General features: G+C 39.7%; 1 protein-coding gene across 1 annotated transcript in view; it reads right to left on the bottom strand.

The window, feature by feature from the left end:
* PDZRN4 (PDZ domain containing ring finger 4) overlaps positions 1 to 22,029 on the bottom strand; it is a 230,694-nt gene that overhangs the window by 208,121 nt on the left and 544 nt on the right. The window contains 3 exon segments of the mRNA XM_057366133.1: positions 15,452 to 15,556; positions 19,317 to 19,403; positions 21,793 to 22,029. The exon segment at positions 21,793 to 22,029 is cut by the window's right edge and continues 25 nt beyond it. Coding sequence (XP_057222116.1) covers positions 15,452 to 15,556; positions 19,317 to 19,403; positions 21,793 to 22,029 — 429 coding nt within the window.

Here is a 22,029-nt window from a genome sequence, read left to right as displayed (position 1 = left end):
AAAACAGAGTTAAAGATACCTCAATTATCCAAGTTATCCAGGAGATAGAGAAATACAATAAAAGTGTCACTCTTTCTTCAGTTCAATTAACTGCCATTAACATGCAGGGATCCAAGCGTTATGTGAAAAACAGAAGTGATTACTTGTGTTTAGATGTGCAAGAAGGAATCAAAGTTTTTKAAATACTTTCAGGAGGATTTCACCGAGAAATACAGTAAACATTTTCTCCATTCTCAAAATCAAGTAAGAATTATTWCCTCCAGTAAGACTTCAGATAAACACGTGAAGTGAGATGAAATCAACAGACTAAAAGATAAAGATTGAAATAATTAAAGGTTAAAAAAATMATTGCTTGCTCTTTTTTGAAAAAGAAGAATTAACAAAACCACAAAACAAACCTTTGACCTTATATCCAAATTGCCTGGAACATTGTTTTTCRTAAACTTTAACAGTTAATGCCAAGATTTCTACCAGACTGAACTTCCTCAGCTCACAGGTGACTTTGCRTAACTACAGATACACATACACGTATAAACATATATTTGTTTTATATTTATATGCCATCATGGATATAGCTATTGAAATATTTTAAATAAATGTTAAAAGTCTGTCTGATTCATCTMAGGATACATACATGCAGCTGACTTCACTGTAGTTTGCTTCTCTATGCAAGTCCCCAACACCAAAATACACACAGAATCTGAAGAAAACTTTTCAAAGGCCAAACCTGACACCTCACAAGGACATATGCACTTTCTTGGTTATSGACAAAAAAATCTTAATCATTGCATTACCATCTCAGTTTGGAGCAATAAGACATGAAATTTTGATTTACCAGAATTCTACAAATCAGTTTAAAAATCTCACAACTTCAAGAAGTGTTGCTGAAGGAAGTAATGAGTAGATGCATTTAAGTCAGTGTTTTTTGCTCCCCACTGCTCATTATGCATCGCTCTGAACTGCATCACAGGGAAGGGGGGAAAAAGCAGTCATCTTTCAATTTCTTCACCTTGATCTTTCTTGCTGCAAATGCACTTAACAGTGCTTTGGTTGGAGACTGGAAGTTGTATTGCAGTATTCATGCAAATACTTGCATTTGGAAAAAAAAAAAAAAAAAGAAAATCCTCAAAATTATTACAATTTTAGMCCTTAGGAAAACAGACTAATAATAACATAATAACATGCTTCAGCTTTTGTTCAGCACTGAATCGTTTGGGCAGTTGGATGAGATGATTGCAGTAGGTTCCTTCCAAGTGAAAATATTCTATTCTATTCTAGTTCATTACTCACAGTGACTTTTGGATCTTAATCACTYCCAAATCCTCACATGTAAAACAGCAGTTGGAAAAACAGTATTAACTGCCTTCTGAATAGAAAGGCACAGCTTGCAAATAGTAAAAAGMAATTTTTAAGTCCCATCTCAAAAGGATAGTTTTACGGTCATAGAACAACTGAAGTTGGAAAACTGTTGCAGGGGAAGTCAAGTAATACCCAGAGAGCACAGCTGAAAAACCATGAAAAAAAAATCAGACTGGAAAAGTCTGTTCAGTAGATAAAACTTCAGCTGTTCCTTTTATATTATCCCTTTGTGTCTTACATCCTAGCCCATTAATATCATAACTGTACCAAATAAAATTCTACAAAGCCCTTCCACTAAAAACTATTTTTAGAAATCCATACTGAACAATAAACATTTGTCACTTTCTTTTAGTCTGACTCAGTATTTAGATTGTTAATTCATGATTATAGTTTACACTGGTGTTTGTGCTTTTGCTGCCAAGTGTTCCCTGTTTTCTCTGCAGCCTCCAAATGCTCCAAGGTACTTCTGCAGCCAACACCTCCTTCCAAATGTAGCTTTTAATGTCTCCCCACAGAGGCATCCTCAGAATCAATGCATCTCACATGTGTGCATCCTAAAATCTGAAATGCTCATTCAATGCTCAAATATGCTTGTTGAAATTGAGTGGAAACATCCAACCATRAAGAGCCAGAATAAACTCTGGATACATGTATCAGTAAAGATGACTAAGGGAAAAGGTTATTTTGCAAGAAGCAATCCCCACATCTCATAATTTCTCAGTCCTGGGCTAAAAAAACAAGCCCAAAACAAAAACACACACCAAAAAAAAAAAAACCTCAAGAAAACTTATTTTCAGTAAAAATATGTAATAAATCTTTCTATGCCAATTTTCATTAAAGCATCCTTTGCCCAAAAGTCTGCCCAAATTTTACAACTATCTTAGTTTGACAAAAGATGCAGTCATCCTTCCCTTTAGTAACTTAGATCTCCATACAAAATACTAAACCCAAAAGCAACAAAAGTGCAGAAAAAAATTTTTTACTTTGAGCAATGATTTTTATTGTTCTCATGCCAAAAGAACATCACCAGTCTCTCCATCTTTGCATGGTCTGTTTTTCTGAACAAACTCCATCTCTCTGAAGATTGCTAAAAAATGAAGCATTGCTCTGCTGCTTTCCATGGCTGGTGCCCTGAACCATTCCAAACACACATCTGTATCTTCACTTGCTGAAAACCATCACCAAGGYCCCACAAACAGCCACTCAGATTCCTCCACCAACTGCCAAAATCAGAGTTTGCTGACTTCTAAAAAGGCACAGAGAACAGTCAAAGTTGAGACCCAGGATGCGCTCTCAGTTGGCGCAGCGGCTCATTCGTCCACGACAGCAGAGTCAGCTAAAGCAGTGACACCCTGACCATCCTCCCAGGGGACACAGATGCCATCCAACAYTTGGGTTTACTTTATTCCTTCACTTTATTCATACAGATATAGAGATTAAGAACACTGGAAATTACATGAAACCTTATGTTAAGTGATTTCAAAGCTAGTCTCCTAAATAGGGAGGCTTGACTGGAGCATTTCAAGTCGCATCTTTTCTTACGCTAACCCCTGCCAGATTCTGAGTAACAACATTCAAAATTTAGCAACTGAAATATCTGAAACATGGAATAAAGCTTGATATTGTTGTTGTGTGCCTATTTTGCATGAATGCAAATGAATTAATGAAAAATGTARCATTGAGTCATTAAGACTACGGAGTTGGAGCAGGCCATCTCAGACAGGACCACCTCAGCACAGGGGGTGGATTCCAAGCCCTGTTTTGTTGCTGAATGTCTCTCTTTGTACTTATGATGGCATTTTACATATTATGAGMTTCCATTTAAATTAGTGAAATATGTAATTCCAGAAGAATGGAATAGCAGATCCATGTGATACTTGATATTCAAAGGAGAATAAACCAAATTACATTATTTCCCAAATTTTATTTGTTCTTGAATGATACAAGATTCAGTAAACTTTGTTCTGGCTTTACAATGAAGAACTCTATACAAAGATAATGTTTATCCAAACAATCTAACCTCAAAAAGCACTAAAAATATGAGTTCACATGAGAATTTCAAAGARTTTAAGATGTATCACTAATGCTTTCTTCACCTAAAGCTCATCCTAACTCAGATGGCACTAAGTGAAATATTTCAGGCTGAACTAATCACCTTTGCTAAAAAATACATGTCTAACTCATCTTCAACACTTGGAGAATGAGAAAATGTTAAGATATTTATCCATAGGCAATATGAATCTCATGTTAAGTGYCCTGTATGCTCTAGGTTCTATTATTAGTTTGGTTTGTTGGKKTTTTTTTCAGAGCTTTGTACCCTGTTGAACACATGATCAGTACACAAAAACTAAACAGCAGGCAGATGGCTCGGCACAGGCTGGCAAACATTGGTTTGGCCACTCATTTATTGGTAAAATGCCCAATACATGAATTCAGGGAAAACTCAACTGACTTCAAATTGGGAAGAGCAGCAGTGATGATGGTGCTTGCAACTTTTAATTGAACTCCACTGTTTTATAGTACCACATTTCTCTATCCATTMGCCTCTAAAGTCTCATTCCATTTTTATGTGGCTGAATCAAAGGAAAAACTTAGCAACTGGATTATGGAGTTCAGGCTTTTCCTGCCAGAACATTATGGCTCAAAGCAGAATAGACAGACAAGTTCTTTGAGAGGACAGGGTACTTATACACTGAGTAGCAACTCTGACTAAGAAAGCAGGAGTGGTTACTTTTTTATTTCAAAGCATATAAAAAGAGAGAGAGAAATGCAACRCAAGAAGTCAATAATGTACCCACACAATTCTTTATTTTCTACTAAAGCTCCCTGAAGTACTTGTTAATGCAATCAGCAGAACAGCTGTAATGAACTGCAGGGCTCTAACCAACAAAAGACACAAGTTTAAGCAATCATGAAAACTTTGTTCTTAAGTTGCTCTGCTAAGGTATTAACAGCACAGTCTGAACAGTTCACTCTGAAAGGTATTCTGAAAAGTCATTTAATCTTTAATCTTTAAAATATTGTCCATGATTAGTGCTAATTAGAAGATGAAACCTCTGGGCTAAGTGATGGATAGTGATCGCTTAGATTTCTATTACCTCATAGCAGGAAGGAAACAAAAAACCCCACACTGTAGAAGGGTACAGTACTTAAGTGACTCAGAAAAGAAGGCTTAAAACTGTGAACTACATTTATATAATGAAGAATTCTAGCAGTAGTAAGAGTTCTTTAAAAAAAAAAAAAAAAAAAAAACCAGTTTTTCTTCGTACAGTTTCTTTAAAAAAAAACCCAAACCAATATTCTTCCTAGTCCCTCAGATTCTTCTGGCTTTATTTTTAAACAAAAATGAAAAAAAAAAAGAAATCATTAAAATTATTTATTAAAAAAAAGATATTTTGGGTATTTGGAAACATGGAAGAATCCCTATTTTTTGATAAATATAATACTTATTCTGCCTACCACTTAAAGAAAAAAAAATATGTGCTAGCAAGAGCATTATGACTTTAACATCATTCTCTTGGTCACTAGAAAGTAATTTCTGTTTAAAAAAGTCTCAAAATTGTTAGCATTCCATATAACTACAAACTTAGAGCTTGCTGAAAAACAATTATGATGAGTACTTGGAGATTTCATGCAGAAATTAAGAAAACAAGATGCAGTGTAAGTGCAAGTTAGAAATGTAAGTCAAAAAGTTAAATGTAAGTYAGAAAGTGCTGCTACACATCTGGCACTAGCACAATGTGTCTCATTTGAATCAGGATTCTGAACACTGCAGGGGAAGTGAGGGAGTYAGCTTTTTGGTCCAAATGCTGGATATTGTACCACTCAAAAAAAATGCAACTTAATCCGCTCAAGAAGGGCACAACAGCCTGAAAGCTCCTGGAACATTTATCTTTCAGGTCACAGTAGCAGCTACCAGGGAAAGCTGGGGGCAGGCAGAGCTATGTGCTCAAAAAGCTTGCTGACAGCAAGRAGAGCACATGGCTCCATATGTGGCATGTGCCAAAGACCAGCCTAAATCAATCAGACTGGAACACAGAAGTGTAGGGATCCAGATGTTTTAATTCATTCAAGACAGCAAATCCCTTCYGTTTAAAATAGCATGGCTTCTTCCCACAAGCTGCTGGAAGGACTTCAGATATTTACCCCCTTGATCAGCATGGTTAAAGAAASAAATGCAAGATTGGGAGACTGTACTTGGAAACAGATGGGCAAGGTCTGAGCCTCTGGGTCTCTCAAACACTGGATGCYCCAAATGGGGAGGGAAATACAGATAAAGGGAATAAAATAACGTTCTCTATCAACCCATTTCAGAACTTCTGCCACATTAAGTGACCTCTGCTAGACACAGAGATTCATAATTTATCCAATTTAATGTTGTTAAATCACTTAATAGGTGTTGGAAATACAGTGATGTAAATAAGGTTTTCATACTTAAAAACCAAGTAGAAATCAGTGAGATGTCAACATTTCTCAATTTTTTTTCCTGTCATTTCTCCTGTTCTGTCTCTATTTCCCAGTCTTGCTACTTGAAAGACAAAAACAATCTTCAAAGAAAAAAATATGTAAAACATATCCTTTAAATAGCATGCATAAACTTACTATGTAAATAAACATAGCAGCCATGACTTATTTTGTCAAAAGTATTTAATAAAGAAAATGCCTTCCAAAATAATTTGAATTAAGAAACAGTGTTGAGTCATTCTGCCCTTCTTTCCTGCGGCAGCAGTGATTCAATCATGTTTGGTCTACATACAAAATTGTAAAATTACATTAGATTTGCAATTCCAAAGAAGACATATATTTACCAAAATGCCTGTGTGTTTGTAACAAATGCACTTTGCTTAGTATATTTGATTTTACTAAGCACAGTCTTTGTAGATGGTTCAAAGTGACCACATCTGCTCTTGCCAATTTGAAAATTAGTTTTTCCATAACAGTATGGTTTTAAATGCTGCAGAATTTTCATTCTTGAGACAAGTTCCCAAATAAAAACWTTTTTTWAASTTTTATTACTTCAATTTTATAAGCATTTGGAAAGCACAGTGTTGTATATGCTTCTTACTACTCCTATTCCAAAATTCTAAGGTGGAGCATTCTCCCATTCAACACACTGCTCTATTTCAAAGCTTCTTAAAAATCTTGTTATTAATTTTTGAAGTGAMGCCTTGAATAACTACTTAATTTAGAGTATTTCTGCACTGGCAGACACTGAAGGCTTTTTTTTCTTCAACCTCCAATTATAAACAACAGGGATTACCTACTCCTTACAAATAKAACTAGCTGATTAAGAAAAAGAAGAGATCAAAGCTCTTGGAGCATATATCCTTGGGATTGCAACAATCAGTTCAGTGACTTAAGCAGATAAAACACTGCATTTGCACAACACATGTAAGCTGTCAACTCCTCTAACTGGGAAGCTGCCTCAACCACAATAAAGAACAAGCTTCATGAAAGGCAGAAGAAGGCTCTTTTCACTTTCTGAAAGTGCCAAGAGCTTCTGGGGTGCCAGCAGCATGTGCTGTGAGAGGCACGGCTGCCTTACACATCCTTCAGTTCTAAGCAACAAACTCAGCATGGTCTCAGACTTGATCAGAGCTGGATTTACCATCAATTATTCCTACTAGTCTTGATCATATGCGCCTCAAAGGATTAGCTCTCCCTCGTACACCCTAAAGTCCTCTCTGAAGCATCTGACTTTTTCTGTTCATTGTGTAATTGACAAGGCCCAGGAAAGCCATGAGAATGCCTGTCCTCCTCTCCAAGTCCCGTAGTTCCCCAGGTTAGGGGTACCCAGCTCCACAGCAAACATCCAGTCTGAGATCTGTGAGACAAACCCAGACCAAAACCAAGGCAACAGCACACAACCTACAGCCCACCTGCCACAGAGACAGCTTATCATGGGATGAGAAAGCATTTCCTTCAGGGCTGACCCAAGATCATCCCCACAGCAAAGATCCAACAGAAGGGYTTTCACACACAACCTTGCCTCTCCAGCAATAAAGATACATTTCTAGGACCTTGTCTTCCCTAACATAAACAGACACGACATGCAAATACGTATGAATGTAATTATTTGAAAAATTCCTAAACAAAACACTCCCCTACATATGCCCTTCTCTTCCTGGGAAGGGGATGAAAGCAACAGCATTTGACAGATGTTAGACAAGTTGTTTAATGCATTCCTGAAAGTGCTTAATGAACACCTCTAAAACCTCACATGAACAAAAATTTCCTCCAAACCTACTACCTCGGCTGCATATAAAACTGCATTGCTCTGGCTGCTGGGCAAGATGGAAGGATGTTTAAGTCCTGTTTTGCTAAATTTACCTTAAAGTTCAAAAAAAAAAAATACAACAAAAAACTCCTGGGAAGGAAGAGAAAGATGACATGCAGCAAAGTCAAGCTCAAACAGGTCATCTAGGAAGATGCTAAGTTTAGACTTGCCAGATTTCTGACACATTATACCTCAGGGGTGAGATCAGACACTTTCTGAAGGAGATGGGTGTGAGCAGGCCTTCACACTGTGCCTGGGGATCTGCAGCCCATGGGAGCAACACCATTTATGGGATCTTGCAGGTTCTTACATTAGTCAGCTCTTCCACTTAACCAAAATCCTTCCTACCTAACAGCACTGCTGAATTGCCTATTTGGCACCTGCCCAACTCTGCAGATCCAATACAGTTATCATAGTTTTGCTCCAGAACTATTCCCCCTTATTTACCTATAAGAGCTCACGGCAGTGCGTGTAGATGACCTAATTTCACAGTTCAGTTACCCCTAGTCCTACATGCCCCCCATTTMTCCCACACTTCCTCTTTATGAGCAAGCACTAGAAAGTACTCCTGTGGAAATTTGAGGTTGGTGCTTTGTACTGTTACTTGTAAAGTTTCCCATTTTTCTTGCACATTCTATTTCAGTCTTTCTGCTCCAACAGTGATCCATCTGTTGTAGAGATCCTCTACAATCCAAGCAAAAAGTATCCCATTGGAGAGTGGGGGTTATGCACATTCATGTGCAAGCAAGATCACAAAGCCTCTTCCATCATGCCTAACCTAAGCCACCTAAACAAAAACCCAGCATGGCAGGAGAAGCATAATAATAATAAAAAACAAAAAACAAACAAAAAAAAACCCAAAACTGTGTAAAATAAGATTTTCACCACTTCCACTTCACATACTCTCTTAACTTCTTTCATGCTGGGTCACATTTCAGAAATACTCTCACACTGTTGTTCTGCCCCATCTGCCTCRTGCCATTCCAGCTACCACAGCATCCTCCTCTCTTTGCTCACKGGGAGCACCTTGCTGAGAAAGAGCTTTGACTCACAATCTGAAGAGACTCACTGAAAAGTCACTGCCTTATCCCTTGAATATACCAATTCTGCAAATAAACTAGTTGGARAGTTCATCTGGTGGTCATATTCCAACCACATTTGGCATTTCCATCATTTTTTGGATAAAAGCACTGTGGGCATACGTATTTTCATAAAAACAATGCAGYGTTACACTTGCACATGTGCCTGGTTGGTCTGGGACAACAAGACCAAACAAACACAGATGGAAAACCTTCTGACAGGCTTGGGCCTCTCTRAAGCTGCATCCACAGCATGATCTCACTTTATGCATCAGAATAAAAAAACCCCATCTTTTAGAAGACAAGGCATTTTAGAATTTTTTCATGATGCTGTGCTACACAACCATCAAAAAGGTATCAAATATTTTCCCSATTTATGAATGTAAGACTCCATTCAGTCAACTAAGAGATCATATAGTGACTTTCTGTTCATAAAATCTTGTMATTCACTATTTACTCTATTACACAAACTTCACCACTTCTTAAATATAATTTTGTTKTATTTCTTCCTGTTCTTTAGGACAGAAAGCATTTTGTGAAGTCTTAGTGAATTTTGCTATAAAACATTATATRGAGAAGTTTATCTGCAAAGTCCAATCTCTAACATACTTCACCACAAAAAAATCCCAGAAGTTTTAGGTCGCATAAAAACAGAAGTACCATRTTTTCTTTTTAAAACACAAACACTGAATTTCTAGAATTTGAAGTGCTTTTTGGAAGGAACATAACCTTTTTCTCTAAACACAATATTKGCATTTTAGTTCAGTGAATAGAGAGGAATGCAGACACCTCTAAAGACCTATAGCAAGTCCAGTCAAATTTAGGCTGCTGATCTGTGAACTGAGGCAATGAATTACAGAATTCAGGCATTCTAGGATAACTACAGTCGACTTCTGGAACAGACAGAACCTTGAACACTAAGTTCTTCCACCTACAAAAGATCCAGCCCACATGGCCTTTCCATAGTGGGCACCAGCATTAGAAAACACCTTTCACATAATGCAGCAGCTTGAGTTAAAACCTGGAGGAGGAAAACCCTAACTACTGCTATTTACTCAGTCAGGGAACCTCATCTTTCACATTTAGAAAGTGTCCCAGCTAGAGCATTTCCTGTTTAACAGCATTTGCTACTTCCCCTCTCAAAGTCGAGCCACTATKAAGTTCAAAATGCAAATATCATTAAACAAAGTGTCATGTAAGACACAAGACTGTGAAAGAAAGAAATTCTTGTGCAYTGTCACAAGCACTTACCTGGAAAAGGGCAGGACTAGTGTTCCAGATACAGCTCCCTGGAACTGGTGTCGATTTCACACCAGATGATCACTGAACAATCCTGACTCTCTCAACAAACACCTGCCGGCACCAGGTCTGTTCCAGGGGGGTGGGTGGATGCTGCTCTAACACAGGAGAGCCTCTGCCTTAGCAACAAGGGCAATTACCYGGAGAGGTAAACTCAATCCTTTGCAGACAGGACAGACACCACAACCCGGATCCCTTGCTTCTTGGAGAAGCACTCTAAGGCTTTCTGTTAATTAAAAAAGTAAGTGGGGGCAGTAGCTCCCATTTAACTGAAGTTATGCAGACCTGGTCACACCTGACTTCAAAATTTATTTGGACAGATGAAAGATTTCAGGTGTCCAAAAACCCRTATCTTAAAAGGTGAGGGAGAGGTGATAAGATTCTACAGACATGTGTAAGCCTGTTGTTTCACGAATTTATTATGCCAGGGATCTTTCAGACTAATTAGAAGTTCTCTAATAATGGCTGGTGCCAAACCTGCTTACCTGCAATATAATATTAATGATTCGTTACAGATTTAAGAGAACTTAATATAGCTAAGGCCTATTTATATGCACTGAAATATACATCACTAAAATTAGCTATATTAACTTCTCTTAACTACCTCACAGATTTGCTGGCCACATCTTGTGCAGCTTTGTTTCAAAGTCATCCCAAATCTTCTGGCTCTGATCCCAGCAAGACATTTTAAGACTCACTACTTCTACAGACATCATCTGACAGTGGAGATTCTTAGCCAAATAAACACGACTAGTATCAAAGATTTTGCTTGAGCAACATAGTGAGTGTAATGACAGAAACATGCACAAGATAAAACATCACAAGGCTGACACACAGCACAGTCAGCAGTCTGGCAATAGTTAAAGAAGTTTCTGTGTAGGCACTTAGCAGATGTAAGTTACTTCTGCCAGGATAAGCCTCAAGACTTCATCTTTATTGAAACTGGCTTTGCTGACATGTGCTTGAAAGCCATTGCAYGAGTACTCTTCAAAAAAGTGGAAAGAACAAAGGGAAACATGGAACACAGGATGAAGCCTTATTTATTATCTACTTACAGAGCTCAGGCTGCATGAACAAAATATATGGTCATGATACATATATGCATCCATCTTATTTTTCAGACTTAAGGATCCCAGACTAAAAATGTTTTCCTTTTCTTTCTCTATCATGCCTGCTTCAGTCATGAGAATCAACTGACTAAAATGCAGAAGGGCCAATATTCTCATTTAATTTGATAGTTAAAGAACAGAAGTTTTTTCCTTGCAGTGCAAAGAACAGAAAAACACTTGAACCTTTCTGCTGATGATGTCCTTACAGTTCCACATATGAATATTTTGGATTTCAACCTAGCCCTTTATGCTTGCACACAAGGTTTTTCATTGCTATTTTGTTATTTGGCAAACCTGCTTTGGAAATGTGAATTAACAGTCGCTCCTTTTCATAAAATTGACAAAATAATGTTCTAAAAAAAAAATAATCAGAAATCTAATCTGGATTGCACATTCTGTTCTGATTATGTATTTTCTGAAGTGAAAAGGTAAARATCAGCATATCCCACTTTAGTCATTCAAGAGTATTCTGCAGGGCACCGTGACTTACAGACTGGAAGAGGACATGAGAAAATCAGTCACTGGTTTGTTTGTTTCCTAAGTTGGGCTTAAAAGCAGAGGAGATGACATACCAATTTCTGTAAAATTAACATCACACAAATAAAAAAACCCCACAAAATTCAAAGAACTAGCTCTGAATGGATTGGTAACTAGGCACTAAGTACTGAGCTTGGAGCTCTGGCCAAGATGATGGCGTACTTACATGAAACTGAACTGACTGCAAATTGAGAGCCAAGTTTTCCTCCATGTGGAAAGCACTACTTTTCAGCGTAAATTGCTCAGAACTATTAGCATGGATAAAAAAATCAGCACGTAAAGCACTTCTCTGTATCAGTAACATTGCTGAGGACCATAGCTGTTTTATGCTGCCTTGAGGAGGTAATCAAGCATGAACAGAGAAAAGCAATGAATTTACTCAGCAGGAACGACTAGCACACAGTGAGGGGAGGTAAAATGATGCTGAACTATACAACTGTGAACTAATCTAAATTTAATCTGAATTTTCTCCTAGAAGCAACCACAATTGTTTGAGCTAGCGCAGACGAATAAACAGTTTTGTGCACTTCTTACTGCTTGTCTCCTCTTTACAGATTCAGAAGCAGGGTGGAAAGAAAGAAGACAGAGGTGGGGTAGCTTTAGATCACTGCTTATCTCCAAGGGCTTTACGTTGGGAGTTGCAGATATCAGTGCTACATCTAGTTTTATGAGATGCTTTTTACAGAATGTGAAGAGTGTTTAGTGCTGGAAAGTATGATGCAGTGCCAATTTAGGGAGATAGATTTTTTGGATTAAAACTTCTGGAAGCATCAGAAGACCATTATATCTGCAGCAACCTGCTACATAGAAGTAATTCATAGGAGTTATTCTAGATGAATAAATAAAGATCATTTGGGGCTGGAAGGACTTCAGGGTTTCTGGAAGTATATATTGAAGCATTGCTTGTGCACATCACTGTCCCAGGTCAGCTTTATACTGCATAATAGAATAATTTTTCACAGAGGAGTTAWCCTTTAATAAAGTGGGTAAAGCTGTGCCTGAACCCTGCTCTTCAGCAGAATGTGAAAATGATCAGTGAGGGTCCTGTGACCATCCCCCACGAAGAGCTGCAGTCCCTTGASCCAGGGGATCTGGGGCCATCACTCTCACACCACCACCCTGCCAGCACACAGGCATCTGTTTAAGCCTTCAGATCCTCATGCACAAAATATGCTCCCCTGAGGGTAAAGCCCAAGTACACACCAATCCTTTTCAAATGAAAGTGTCAGAGCTCTATGGCCTGGGCACATTGATCTCAAACCTTCCAGCAACTCAAGTCATTGGTGTGGCACTTAAACACTCAGAATAAATACCTCAAGGAAGAAATCTGATCACTTCCCTTGGCATTCTTCCAAATACTTTAACAATTATTTGGCAATGTTGCTGCCATAGATGATGATATATATAAATTAAAAGGCAGCACCACTTATGTCTGCCAGCCTTGGCTTTCAATTCCAGCTGCCAATGTCACAGGACTGTGAAATCCATTTGCTGCACTAGGTTGCCTACAAGATGGTCATCTGAAATGTGCATAACTCACCACAGTCAACCATGTGCAGTTAATATTTGTTAAACATGTGATAAACCACTGAAACAAATTACCTTTATCTTGCAACATGCCTTGAGAACAGATTTTCTGATTTAATGCGATAGTCCTGTCCATTATCCCATTAGATACACATTGCTAGAAACACCCCGGGCATCACATTGCAAAACAAATGACTTAAGCTATTAAAGGCTCTTCAAATAACATCAGTTCCCTSTGCTCTTGATTATTGAAGAATGGGCTCATAAAATATCACCCATTATAGAATAAGTGAAAAGCAAGCAATAATAAGTCTCACTTCCTATCAATTTCTCACCTGAACTCATATTCCATATATCTGCCAGCATTTTTTAAATAGTTTCACCATCCTGATTCCTCACAGCAAAAGCTTTCATACTGATCTTTCACARCAAACCACAGCAGGGCTGGCAGGGCATCCCGCTGCAAGAAGAYACTGATAGCTACGTGTGGACAATGACAAATTCCAGGTTCTGACTCCAACTGCTTCCCATATCTAGCACGGAGAAATGATTACTTCTTTGCATTTAATTTAGAAAGTCTTAGTGTTACGATTTCTCCACCTCTTTTTATTATGGTCTAGTAGATTTTGAAACACTGAGACATATATTTGGCCCAACCCCGAATATCTTTAAATGCTTGCCTGAATGCAAAAGTTATACCCAAATCTGTTGCATATTATGGTGCTGCATTCAGAGCTGTAGGAATACTTATGTGAGGTTAGATCTATAGTGTCACATGGAATTGAAATCTGTTTGAGGATGATTTTATKCAGCCAGACTTTTTCAAGAAATAAAAATCAAGCATCAATTACAGCGACATTTTGAGAAATGACCTCACATATAGTAAGTGTTCGTTTGAGACTTTATTCCACCTTCCTCCAAAACCACTCCATTTTGTCTTAAAAACAAGGCACTATAAAAGCACAATAAATTAAAGCAGGAAGTGTTGAGCAAATGCATGAAACTACATAGCTGGTCAGTTTATAAAAAAACCCAAAACACGATGTGGTTAGTAAAACAGTAATGGCAAAAGAAATTAGAGCTTTACAGCATAAGGGTGCTGTTAAAAAAAAAAATAATGGAAAGCTTTTGTATATCTTGGGAAAATAAGAGCTATTGTGCAAGTTCAGTTCTGCTCAGCCTACTCAGTGTCTCCTAGAGATGCCAGCTAAGAGCATAAGCTTTAGTTTTCCAAGAAAATAAATTAATTTTATTTCACACACTGCTCTAGGCTCCCAACATCAAGAGCAATGCCAGCATTCAAACCCTCTTAGCTTATGTTTTTAGTCCTTAACAGAGATATAACACAAGAAACCAGGAGCAGAACCCTGCATTTGTCTTCCAATCCACTTGTTTCATGTGTCTTTGTTCAAACAGCCGTCCARCTGGAAAGCTCACACCACGCTTCCCTAAACTCGCAAAGCTGGAGTGACGCAGCCTAAACAAACCCAGCAGCCAGCTGAACGTGCTGTCACTGYGAGCTGTGTCAGAGCTGTGATGGGAAATGCCACCTTGGCAGCACCCTGAGGAGCCTATTCCAGGCCCTTTGAGACTGTTCCTTTGAGATTTCTTACAGGGCTAATTACAGCTACACCTATAGGCTAGACATCAACCTGTTCTTCCAAATGAGCTACTRACTTCTTTTACTATTTATTTTATGAGAAAAACTGAATACAATGTAGGAACAAAGCAAAAATTCCATGCTAGCATATTACATAACCATGAAAGCCTGTATTGATCCACAAACAATAGATGATCTCCTTCTGATCATATAGCAGAAAGTACTTCCTCTAACTGCTTAGGAAGTTTTACACAGTGTTTACCAAATCATCTTCCCTGCCTTGTCCCAGAGTCATGACAGTGACAGTCCTTACACAGGACAAAATCAGTTTCACAAAACTTGTGAATTTCCAGTCATTTGTTTGCCTTCTTTGGCAATTTAAGGAAAAGAAACACAAAATGCCTCTTTTGCTTGTTATTTAAGTGTTGACACCTTCGCTTCACTCAGATCAGTTTAATCCCARTACCAGCAAATTTATTACTTGTTGGGAAAATCCATCTTGTGTCTTTAATTCTAAGAAATGTTCAAGCAGTTCAGTGTACAAGAATCATGTTCAGACACAGCGAAAGGGGAAAATTACAACATACTTAGGGTGAAAACCATCAAATCCTTTATTAATCTGATAATATGACAGACTAATCCATTGGTGTGGGTTTTTTCTTACCTCAATAATCTTGTCATGAATTTGCAGGCCTTCTGCTTTGTCTGCAGGTCCATTTTCCAAAATCTTTGACACATAAATTCCCTCAGCAGATTCCTCCTGATTGTTCTGTACCAGAAAATAGGGAAGTTGCAAAAAGGTGCACATTAGTACAAGAAATGAGATGGCACAGCATTGAAATCAGCATTGAAATCAGCAGCAATGAAAAATGTAAATCCACCTGAAATATGCAGCTCACTTTTCCAGATAARGATTAAGCTCCTTGGGATTTCTTTTTAACTCACTTAACACAAAGTAGTCATTAATCAAAAGGACAGAATTAATGAACTATTCCAGCAATTTTTATAAGATTATCCATTTACTTCCGGTTATTTTAGTCTAAATGAGACACAGGGTGCAACCGTAATCCAATCCCAGCTAAAATACTTGGAGCAAACCTCAGACTTCACAGCAGCCAGTGACCAGCACATGAATGCACAGTGGAAGAAAGTCATAAAAATGGATGCACAAATGTTTCTTACAGAAGGAGAAGGGCTCCTGAAGTACTGCTGCTGGCAAACTTCCCTACTGCCTTTGAAAATAAAGCTCCAAGAAACAAAATGACATTAGTTAGCTGGCACGTAACAGTGACAGGATTTGGCTGGAACTGGTTAAACTCATAAATCCTATTCACATGGGAGATTGAGAACTTGCTCAACTATGAAATCCATACAGATGAGCTGTGGACAAAAGGAGAACTCACTTCCAGCTGATCCCTCTGCAACACTACAACTCACATAAGGTCAAATTTAAAACAGACAAGTTATCTACCACAGCTGCAACAATATAACTGATGTTGTACATGCTAGAATTACTTCATTGCATGACAGCTAAAAGTAGTTTCAAATAATTATTAATAAAGAACTAATGTCAAGCAGATGCTGTCTACTTATGGTTTTAAGTTTTTATACAAATAATAACATAGCTAGCAATAACTGAAGAAATATTTTCCCAGCTGATTTTTGCTTTATTTTGCAGTTTATATGATGTTTATTTTCCTTCCTTCCATGACTGGTGAATCCCTGACCAGCAGCACAGTTGATAAGTGCACAGGTTTCTAGTCTATGTCCTATATACTCATGGGCAAAATGCTTTATAATGTTTTATTTTAAGAAAACTGTAAAAGCATATGTAAACACAATTTACATGATGTGGCAACAGTCCTATGGAGACTTGACCCAGGTAGATTCAAGGTCAATAAATATTAGTTCAACACAATATTAGGCTATGTTTTCATAAACCCTTTCTTTTCCCTTCTTTGTCACAGAGACTCATACATGTCAKGTGAGAAGCAAAAAGGAAACACAGTTACAGTTCTAGCAATATTTTGAAATAATGAGCAGACAGACTTCCACTGGCTTCCCATGTAAGCAGTGAGAAAGGAAACTGACAGAAGAAGCATAATGGCCATTAGTGAAAACACAAGAGGGACATGGTTTGGTTTTAAACTTGAGAAAACAAGCATCTAGATTACAGCACCTTCACCCACATAAAACTGTATTGCTTTCCATCAGAAATTTCATTGGCTTTTTCAAGTGCAATGTATGACCCATTAAGAAAAAAGGTATTTCAGTCTGGCTTGTGGTCCCCATCAGTTGCATGTGCTGGTACCCACCACTCCTGACAGGAAAACACAGCACAAGGCACACTGAGCTCCAGCACTATGTCACACCCAGGGGCTGTGCAGCAGCTGTGCCTGCAGCACACACCTCCCTCCAGCCTGSCTTTGGCGTGGCCAAACAGGGGAAACAGTCCTCCCAGCCAGACAGAGCTGGGGCCCATCAAAGCAGCCTTTCTCCCTCAGAATAATGAATCACCTCCCAGAAACACCCTTATGAGAAGCAAGTTCCTTTCTGACAAAATAAAAAATGATCCTATGATGAGTTGTTCCTTTCCACTCCTCCTCCCTTCAGGTGGAAGGTAAACACTGGGGAGGCCTATTATGGACTGGAAAGAAACACAGCCAACATGTGCATTTATGCACATTCTCCAAGCCACCACCTCCCTACTTTCCAATGGGAAAAAGCTGCATTGTACTTACAAAACACAAATAACATGTGGTGAAGAACACATCCCCAAACACATAACTAATATAGAGTTATAAAGCACTGATGTGCTCTTCAGCTGCAAGAGCCAACACTTCAACCAAGGACACCTTTTCCCTGAACGACATGAAAGTACAGAGCACCTTCGTGAACTCTTTTTGTCTTGTTAAGAACTCCCGTTCCATTATTTAAGCTTTTGAGCAGAACTTAGTGGTTTCAATATTTAAGTCAATTTAAGCATTTTTCCCTGTTCTATCCTCAGCTCCAGAAATGCTGAGTCTCACACTGATATATGGGAAATGCCTATCAAATGCCTGTGGTGGAAACATTTATCAAAATAAGAACAAAACACAAAGGAATTTCCAAATTGAACTTCAAAGACTCAAAACCTGAGTATCAAGACCTGAGACTCATCCCTACCTCACAACCTCAGCAACTTCTGTCTTCAAATATGAATGTTAATAGAAATTAATTTCCTCCTCTTCATTCAGCAGTTTTCTCAACAAACAGTGCTACAAAGGTTCATATACTTATCACTTACTCYTTAAAATTGCAAAACATTAAGCCAGGAAGTCTGACAGTTTGTGATATATGTAACTGTTGCAGTATGCACTGTCAGCATCTAAGTCCTTTAAAGAAGCTCACCCAAGAAAACTGAACATATGCTCCCTTTTTCCTGCAGTTCTCCTTCAGATGTAAATCCTGTCACAAAGAGAAGTCACAATGCAATCCAAACTAAAGATTGTCTGGATTTTGTTACTGGCATACTCCAAATATGGATATAATCACGGCATGTGTATTTGAACTTGTAGCCACCTGCTGTCTCATCCTTCYACTGGAAAAATCTAAGAAACTCTTGCTCTGGATTTACAGCCCCAACATCTGATAACTGCTGGTCTTCATATTTACCCAGAGGGAACAGTAACTCTGCAGCACAGACAGTGGACTAATGTGAACAGACTCTTTGGCACCACTAAATAYAGCTTTGGAGCAGAAGATTTCCAAACTAATATACTGGGTCCTACTCCCCTTCTCAATAATACTGGAAGGTTACAATTCTCCCACTTAACAAGAAACTGATCAGTACATAATTATTACCAATCCTTTTTATCCAACTATTAATTTTCCAGTTTAACAGGTTTCTTTACCCTTCATATGCAATGACAGTCCTGATTAATGCTTTTGGAAAGATGAAGTAGAAAAAAAAAAAGCAAGCATATTCATGTGTATATTCTAGGTGGGGGTTAGTGATGCCTATGCATATTCTATGGTTTACAATGAACAATCTAAACCTAGACTGATGAGATTAAGATACAGCATCGATGAAAACTGTTTCAGTTCATAAAGAAAAAACTGAAAGCAGGCATGTGAGAACAGGACATGTGTTTAAGCGTGTCTGAGCTAAAGAAGCAAATTTTCTTCTCTCYTTTAAATGAAAAAAAAGGCAAGCTGTTTCACAAAATTCCAGTGGCCTAATCCTGCAACAATGACTTTTACAAGTAGTCCCAGAGACTTCCATTGAACAGTTCGCATGAATACATGTTACACACACGGGAAGTGAGTTTAAACCAGCCTAGAGATTTAAAGCAAAAAAATGAGAATAATACAATTCTCACAAAATTATGTCTTTCAATGACTCCAATTATACCTGATAATAAATAGTTCRTCTATCTGAAGAATAGATTCCATACCTACTGTCATCAAAAGTAACTCTTTAATTACTAACAGTGTGCATAGTAAAAGTAGGTATGGACAAAGGCACCTGCAGTTACTTTTCTCATTACCTGATTGGGTCGCCCTCCTATAATATTGAATCCCAAAGTATCATTTTCTCGATGTAGCATGATCATTAATGGTTTGCGTTCTCCTCCCTAGGAAGCAAGAGATGAAATATTGTTAAAGAACATAGTCTCAAGAAGAAGTTATTAAATGAAAGCACTAATGCATATAATATCTTTAGCTGGAGAATATATAAGATAAGGCTTGAAGGAAAATTAGGCTGAAAAGACTTGGCACTGGAAAGTCATGAGTCACTGAAAAGTTAGCAGGTAACACCTGATTATCTCCAGTTATCTTCAGCTGAACAGAAAAAAAGGACAGGTTTTTGATGTGACGAGTCCTCAGCCCCATGGAAAAAAAGTCAGAGCTCCAAATGTCTGGAATTTTCTATAAATATAATATCCCTACATGTGTTAACATTTCAAACATTAAACACACCTGTTAACATGCACAACATTGGAATTTTCAGACCCCAAAGTCAGATCAGTACACTGCTGCATGGAAAATGGGAAAGGGGATGCTGTTCGCAGGACACCAGCATTACATTTCAAAGTACACCACAGTATTTTTCAAAGCAACTTTCAGAGAACACACAGAAAATGAGAAACAACTCATCACTCCAAACTTTCACTTCTYTCCAAAAAGAAAGACTCCAAAACTACATCTGTAAAAATACAGGTTTTATTAAAAAAAGGCTTAAAATATAAAGCAAACACTGAAAAGCAGAAAGGAGTAAAAGCTAAAAATGAAAAAGAAATATTTTCCTTTAGTAGACCAGGTAAATAATTTAAATATTTTAAAAAATATAAAAATCGAAGGCTTTAGCACAGCGAGTTATATTTTTACGCTGAAACCCACATTTTATTAACTGTGTCACTGACGTGTTTTATGCCCGTACATACATTTGAATTTAATTACGTATGTTTTTATTGTACTGCTAGTTTTCCTGCCCAGYTCCCGTTTAATTCAGTCTCCGGCTCCGAGCGGCGGGAGCTCCCCGGGCAGCAGCGCCCAGAGCGACACCTCCCGGCAGCGCTGGGGAGCAGCCGGTGCTCCAGCCCGCCCTGGCACCTCTGCCACCCCTCASCGACCGTCCGGCCCTCCYGTGCCTTCYTCAGCCACCCCTGTSCCTTCCTCAGCCACCYCTGTCCTCGCACATCCCACCCTGAGCAGTCACTGCTGCCCCACTGCACATGACCTTATCTCATCTGCCAAGAGATGCAGCAAGTTTATCAGCACACCTCTCAGATCCAGCAACCTAAACCTCATGGACTAGCTAACCAAAGGAAACTTAAAAGAAAAATTAATTATTCAGGTTTTCAAACACAGAGTTACTCAATGCCACGAAGACCTGTGAGCCCTATATTCTGAGGCATGCTTGTGTCCTGCAAACAACCTCCCCTTTCCCATTTCCCATGCAGCAGGCAGATGCCCAGCACACTGCACTGCTTCGGGTGTGAGTGTCACTGCTCAGACCTTTTCCACTTGGGATTTTGCTTCCCAAGAGTCCGTGAAGATTTAGGTATAAAGAAAAATTCTTTGCATTAAAACAYTTCTCACCACAGCTGCAATCAGCAATGCCTGAGCCTGCAGGGAGCTTCCAGGCAGGAATTAACACTAAAAACCAACCAGCTCCATCACAGCAAGYGAAGCCAGCTCACCGCCACTCTCGAGTGGTTTGTTTTGCCTAAGGAAGCAAGTCGGTCTCTGGGCAATGCCCTCAGACCTGAGGGGAGAACGCAGCACTGCTCCGGTTTCTTATCAACAGTGGTAGCTGTCATTCCATTCCACCAAATCACAGAGGCTTTGCTGTCCTTCCACCGTCGTTTCCAAAGTCTACAATAATTTTACACYGCAGTTTTTTAAGACAACTTCCCAGCTGTTCAAATTAAAGTTAAAAGCCAGCTCCACGCCCCTGAGCTGCCGCCAGCACGAGCTGGAGCAAACTGAGCAGCAGGAGCAGCTGGATCCCTGCGAGGCGGGGCGCCTGATGCGGACACCCTGCCGGGAGGAACCGGGACCCGTCTGCCGGCTGCCAGCCCAGGAGCGATGCCATCTCCCCTCCCCGCCTGCTCCCCATCCTCTCCGGCCGAGCAAGCGCTCGGTCTGAGCCGCTGCCAGGCACYTCTGGACTCACCGCAGCGCGGAGTTTGGCTACCCAAGGGCGCCGGAAAAGGGACCGACAGGAAACCTGTCCCCAGTACGGGTGTTACCAAAAATCAGTAAAAATAAAACTCTTCTTCATCTGGGAACAGGGTCCGGCGGCTAGATCTCCCCGAAAGGGGTGAGGGACGGGCTCTCCCCGCGGGATGCGCAGCGGGATCGGGCTGCGTCCCGGACTGCTGTGGTGGCGACTGCCGGCCCCCTGGGACACCGACCGCCCGTCACTCGGCCGGTCGTTCACAAGTCGGGCACGGAAAAAGCAGGTTGGAGGAGAGCACAGCTGGAGGGGCGCAGACCGGGGCGCCCTGCCCCACTCACCTTGCCGGACTGGCCGCCCGCCAGGTCYCGGGCGATGCTGCTGATGTGGCTCATGTATTGGCCGAACTTCGCCTGGTACCGCCGCGCCGTCAGCTGCACCTCGCTCTGCAGCGCCGACAGCTGCGCCAGCAGCGACTTCTCCCTCCTGCTCCAGCGCAGGGCCTCCCTCTTCAGCCCGTGACCCGGCTCCGGGGCGCCGCCGCCCCGCAGCGCCCGCAGGCAGCGGTGCCCGCCGCC

Source organism: Malurus melanocephalus, unplaced genomic scaffold (genome assembly GCF_030028575.1).
Source record: "Malurus melanocephalus ecotype Western Australia unplaced genomic scaffold, MMel_1.1 scaffold_60, whole genome shotgun sequence".
NCBI classification, from domain to species: domain Eukaryota; kingdom Metazoa; phylum Chordata; class Aves; order Passeriformes; family Maluridae; genus Malurus; species Malurus melanocephalus.
The sequence above is the reverse complement of the archived record's forward strand: the minus strand, read 5'-3'. Positions and strand labels throughout refer to the sequence as shown.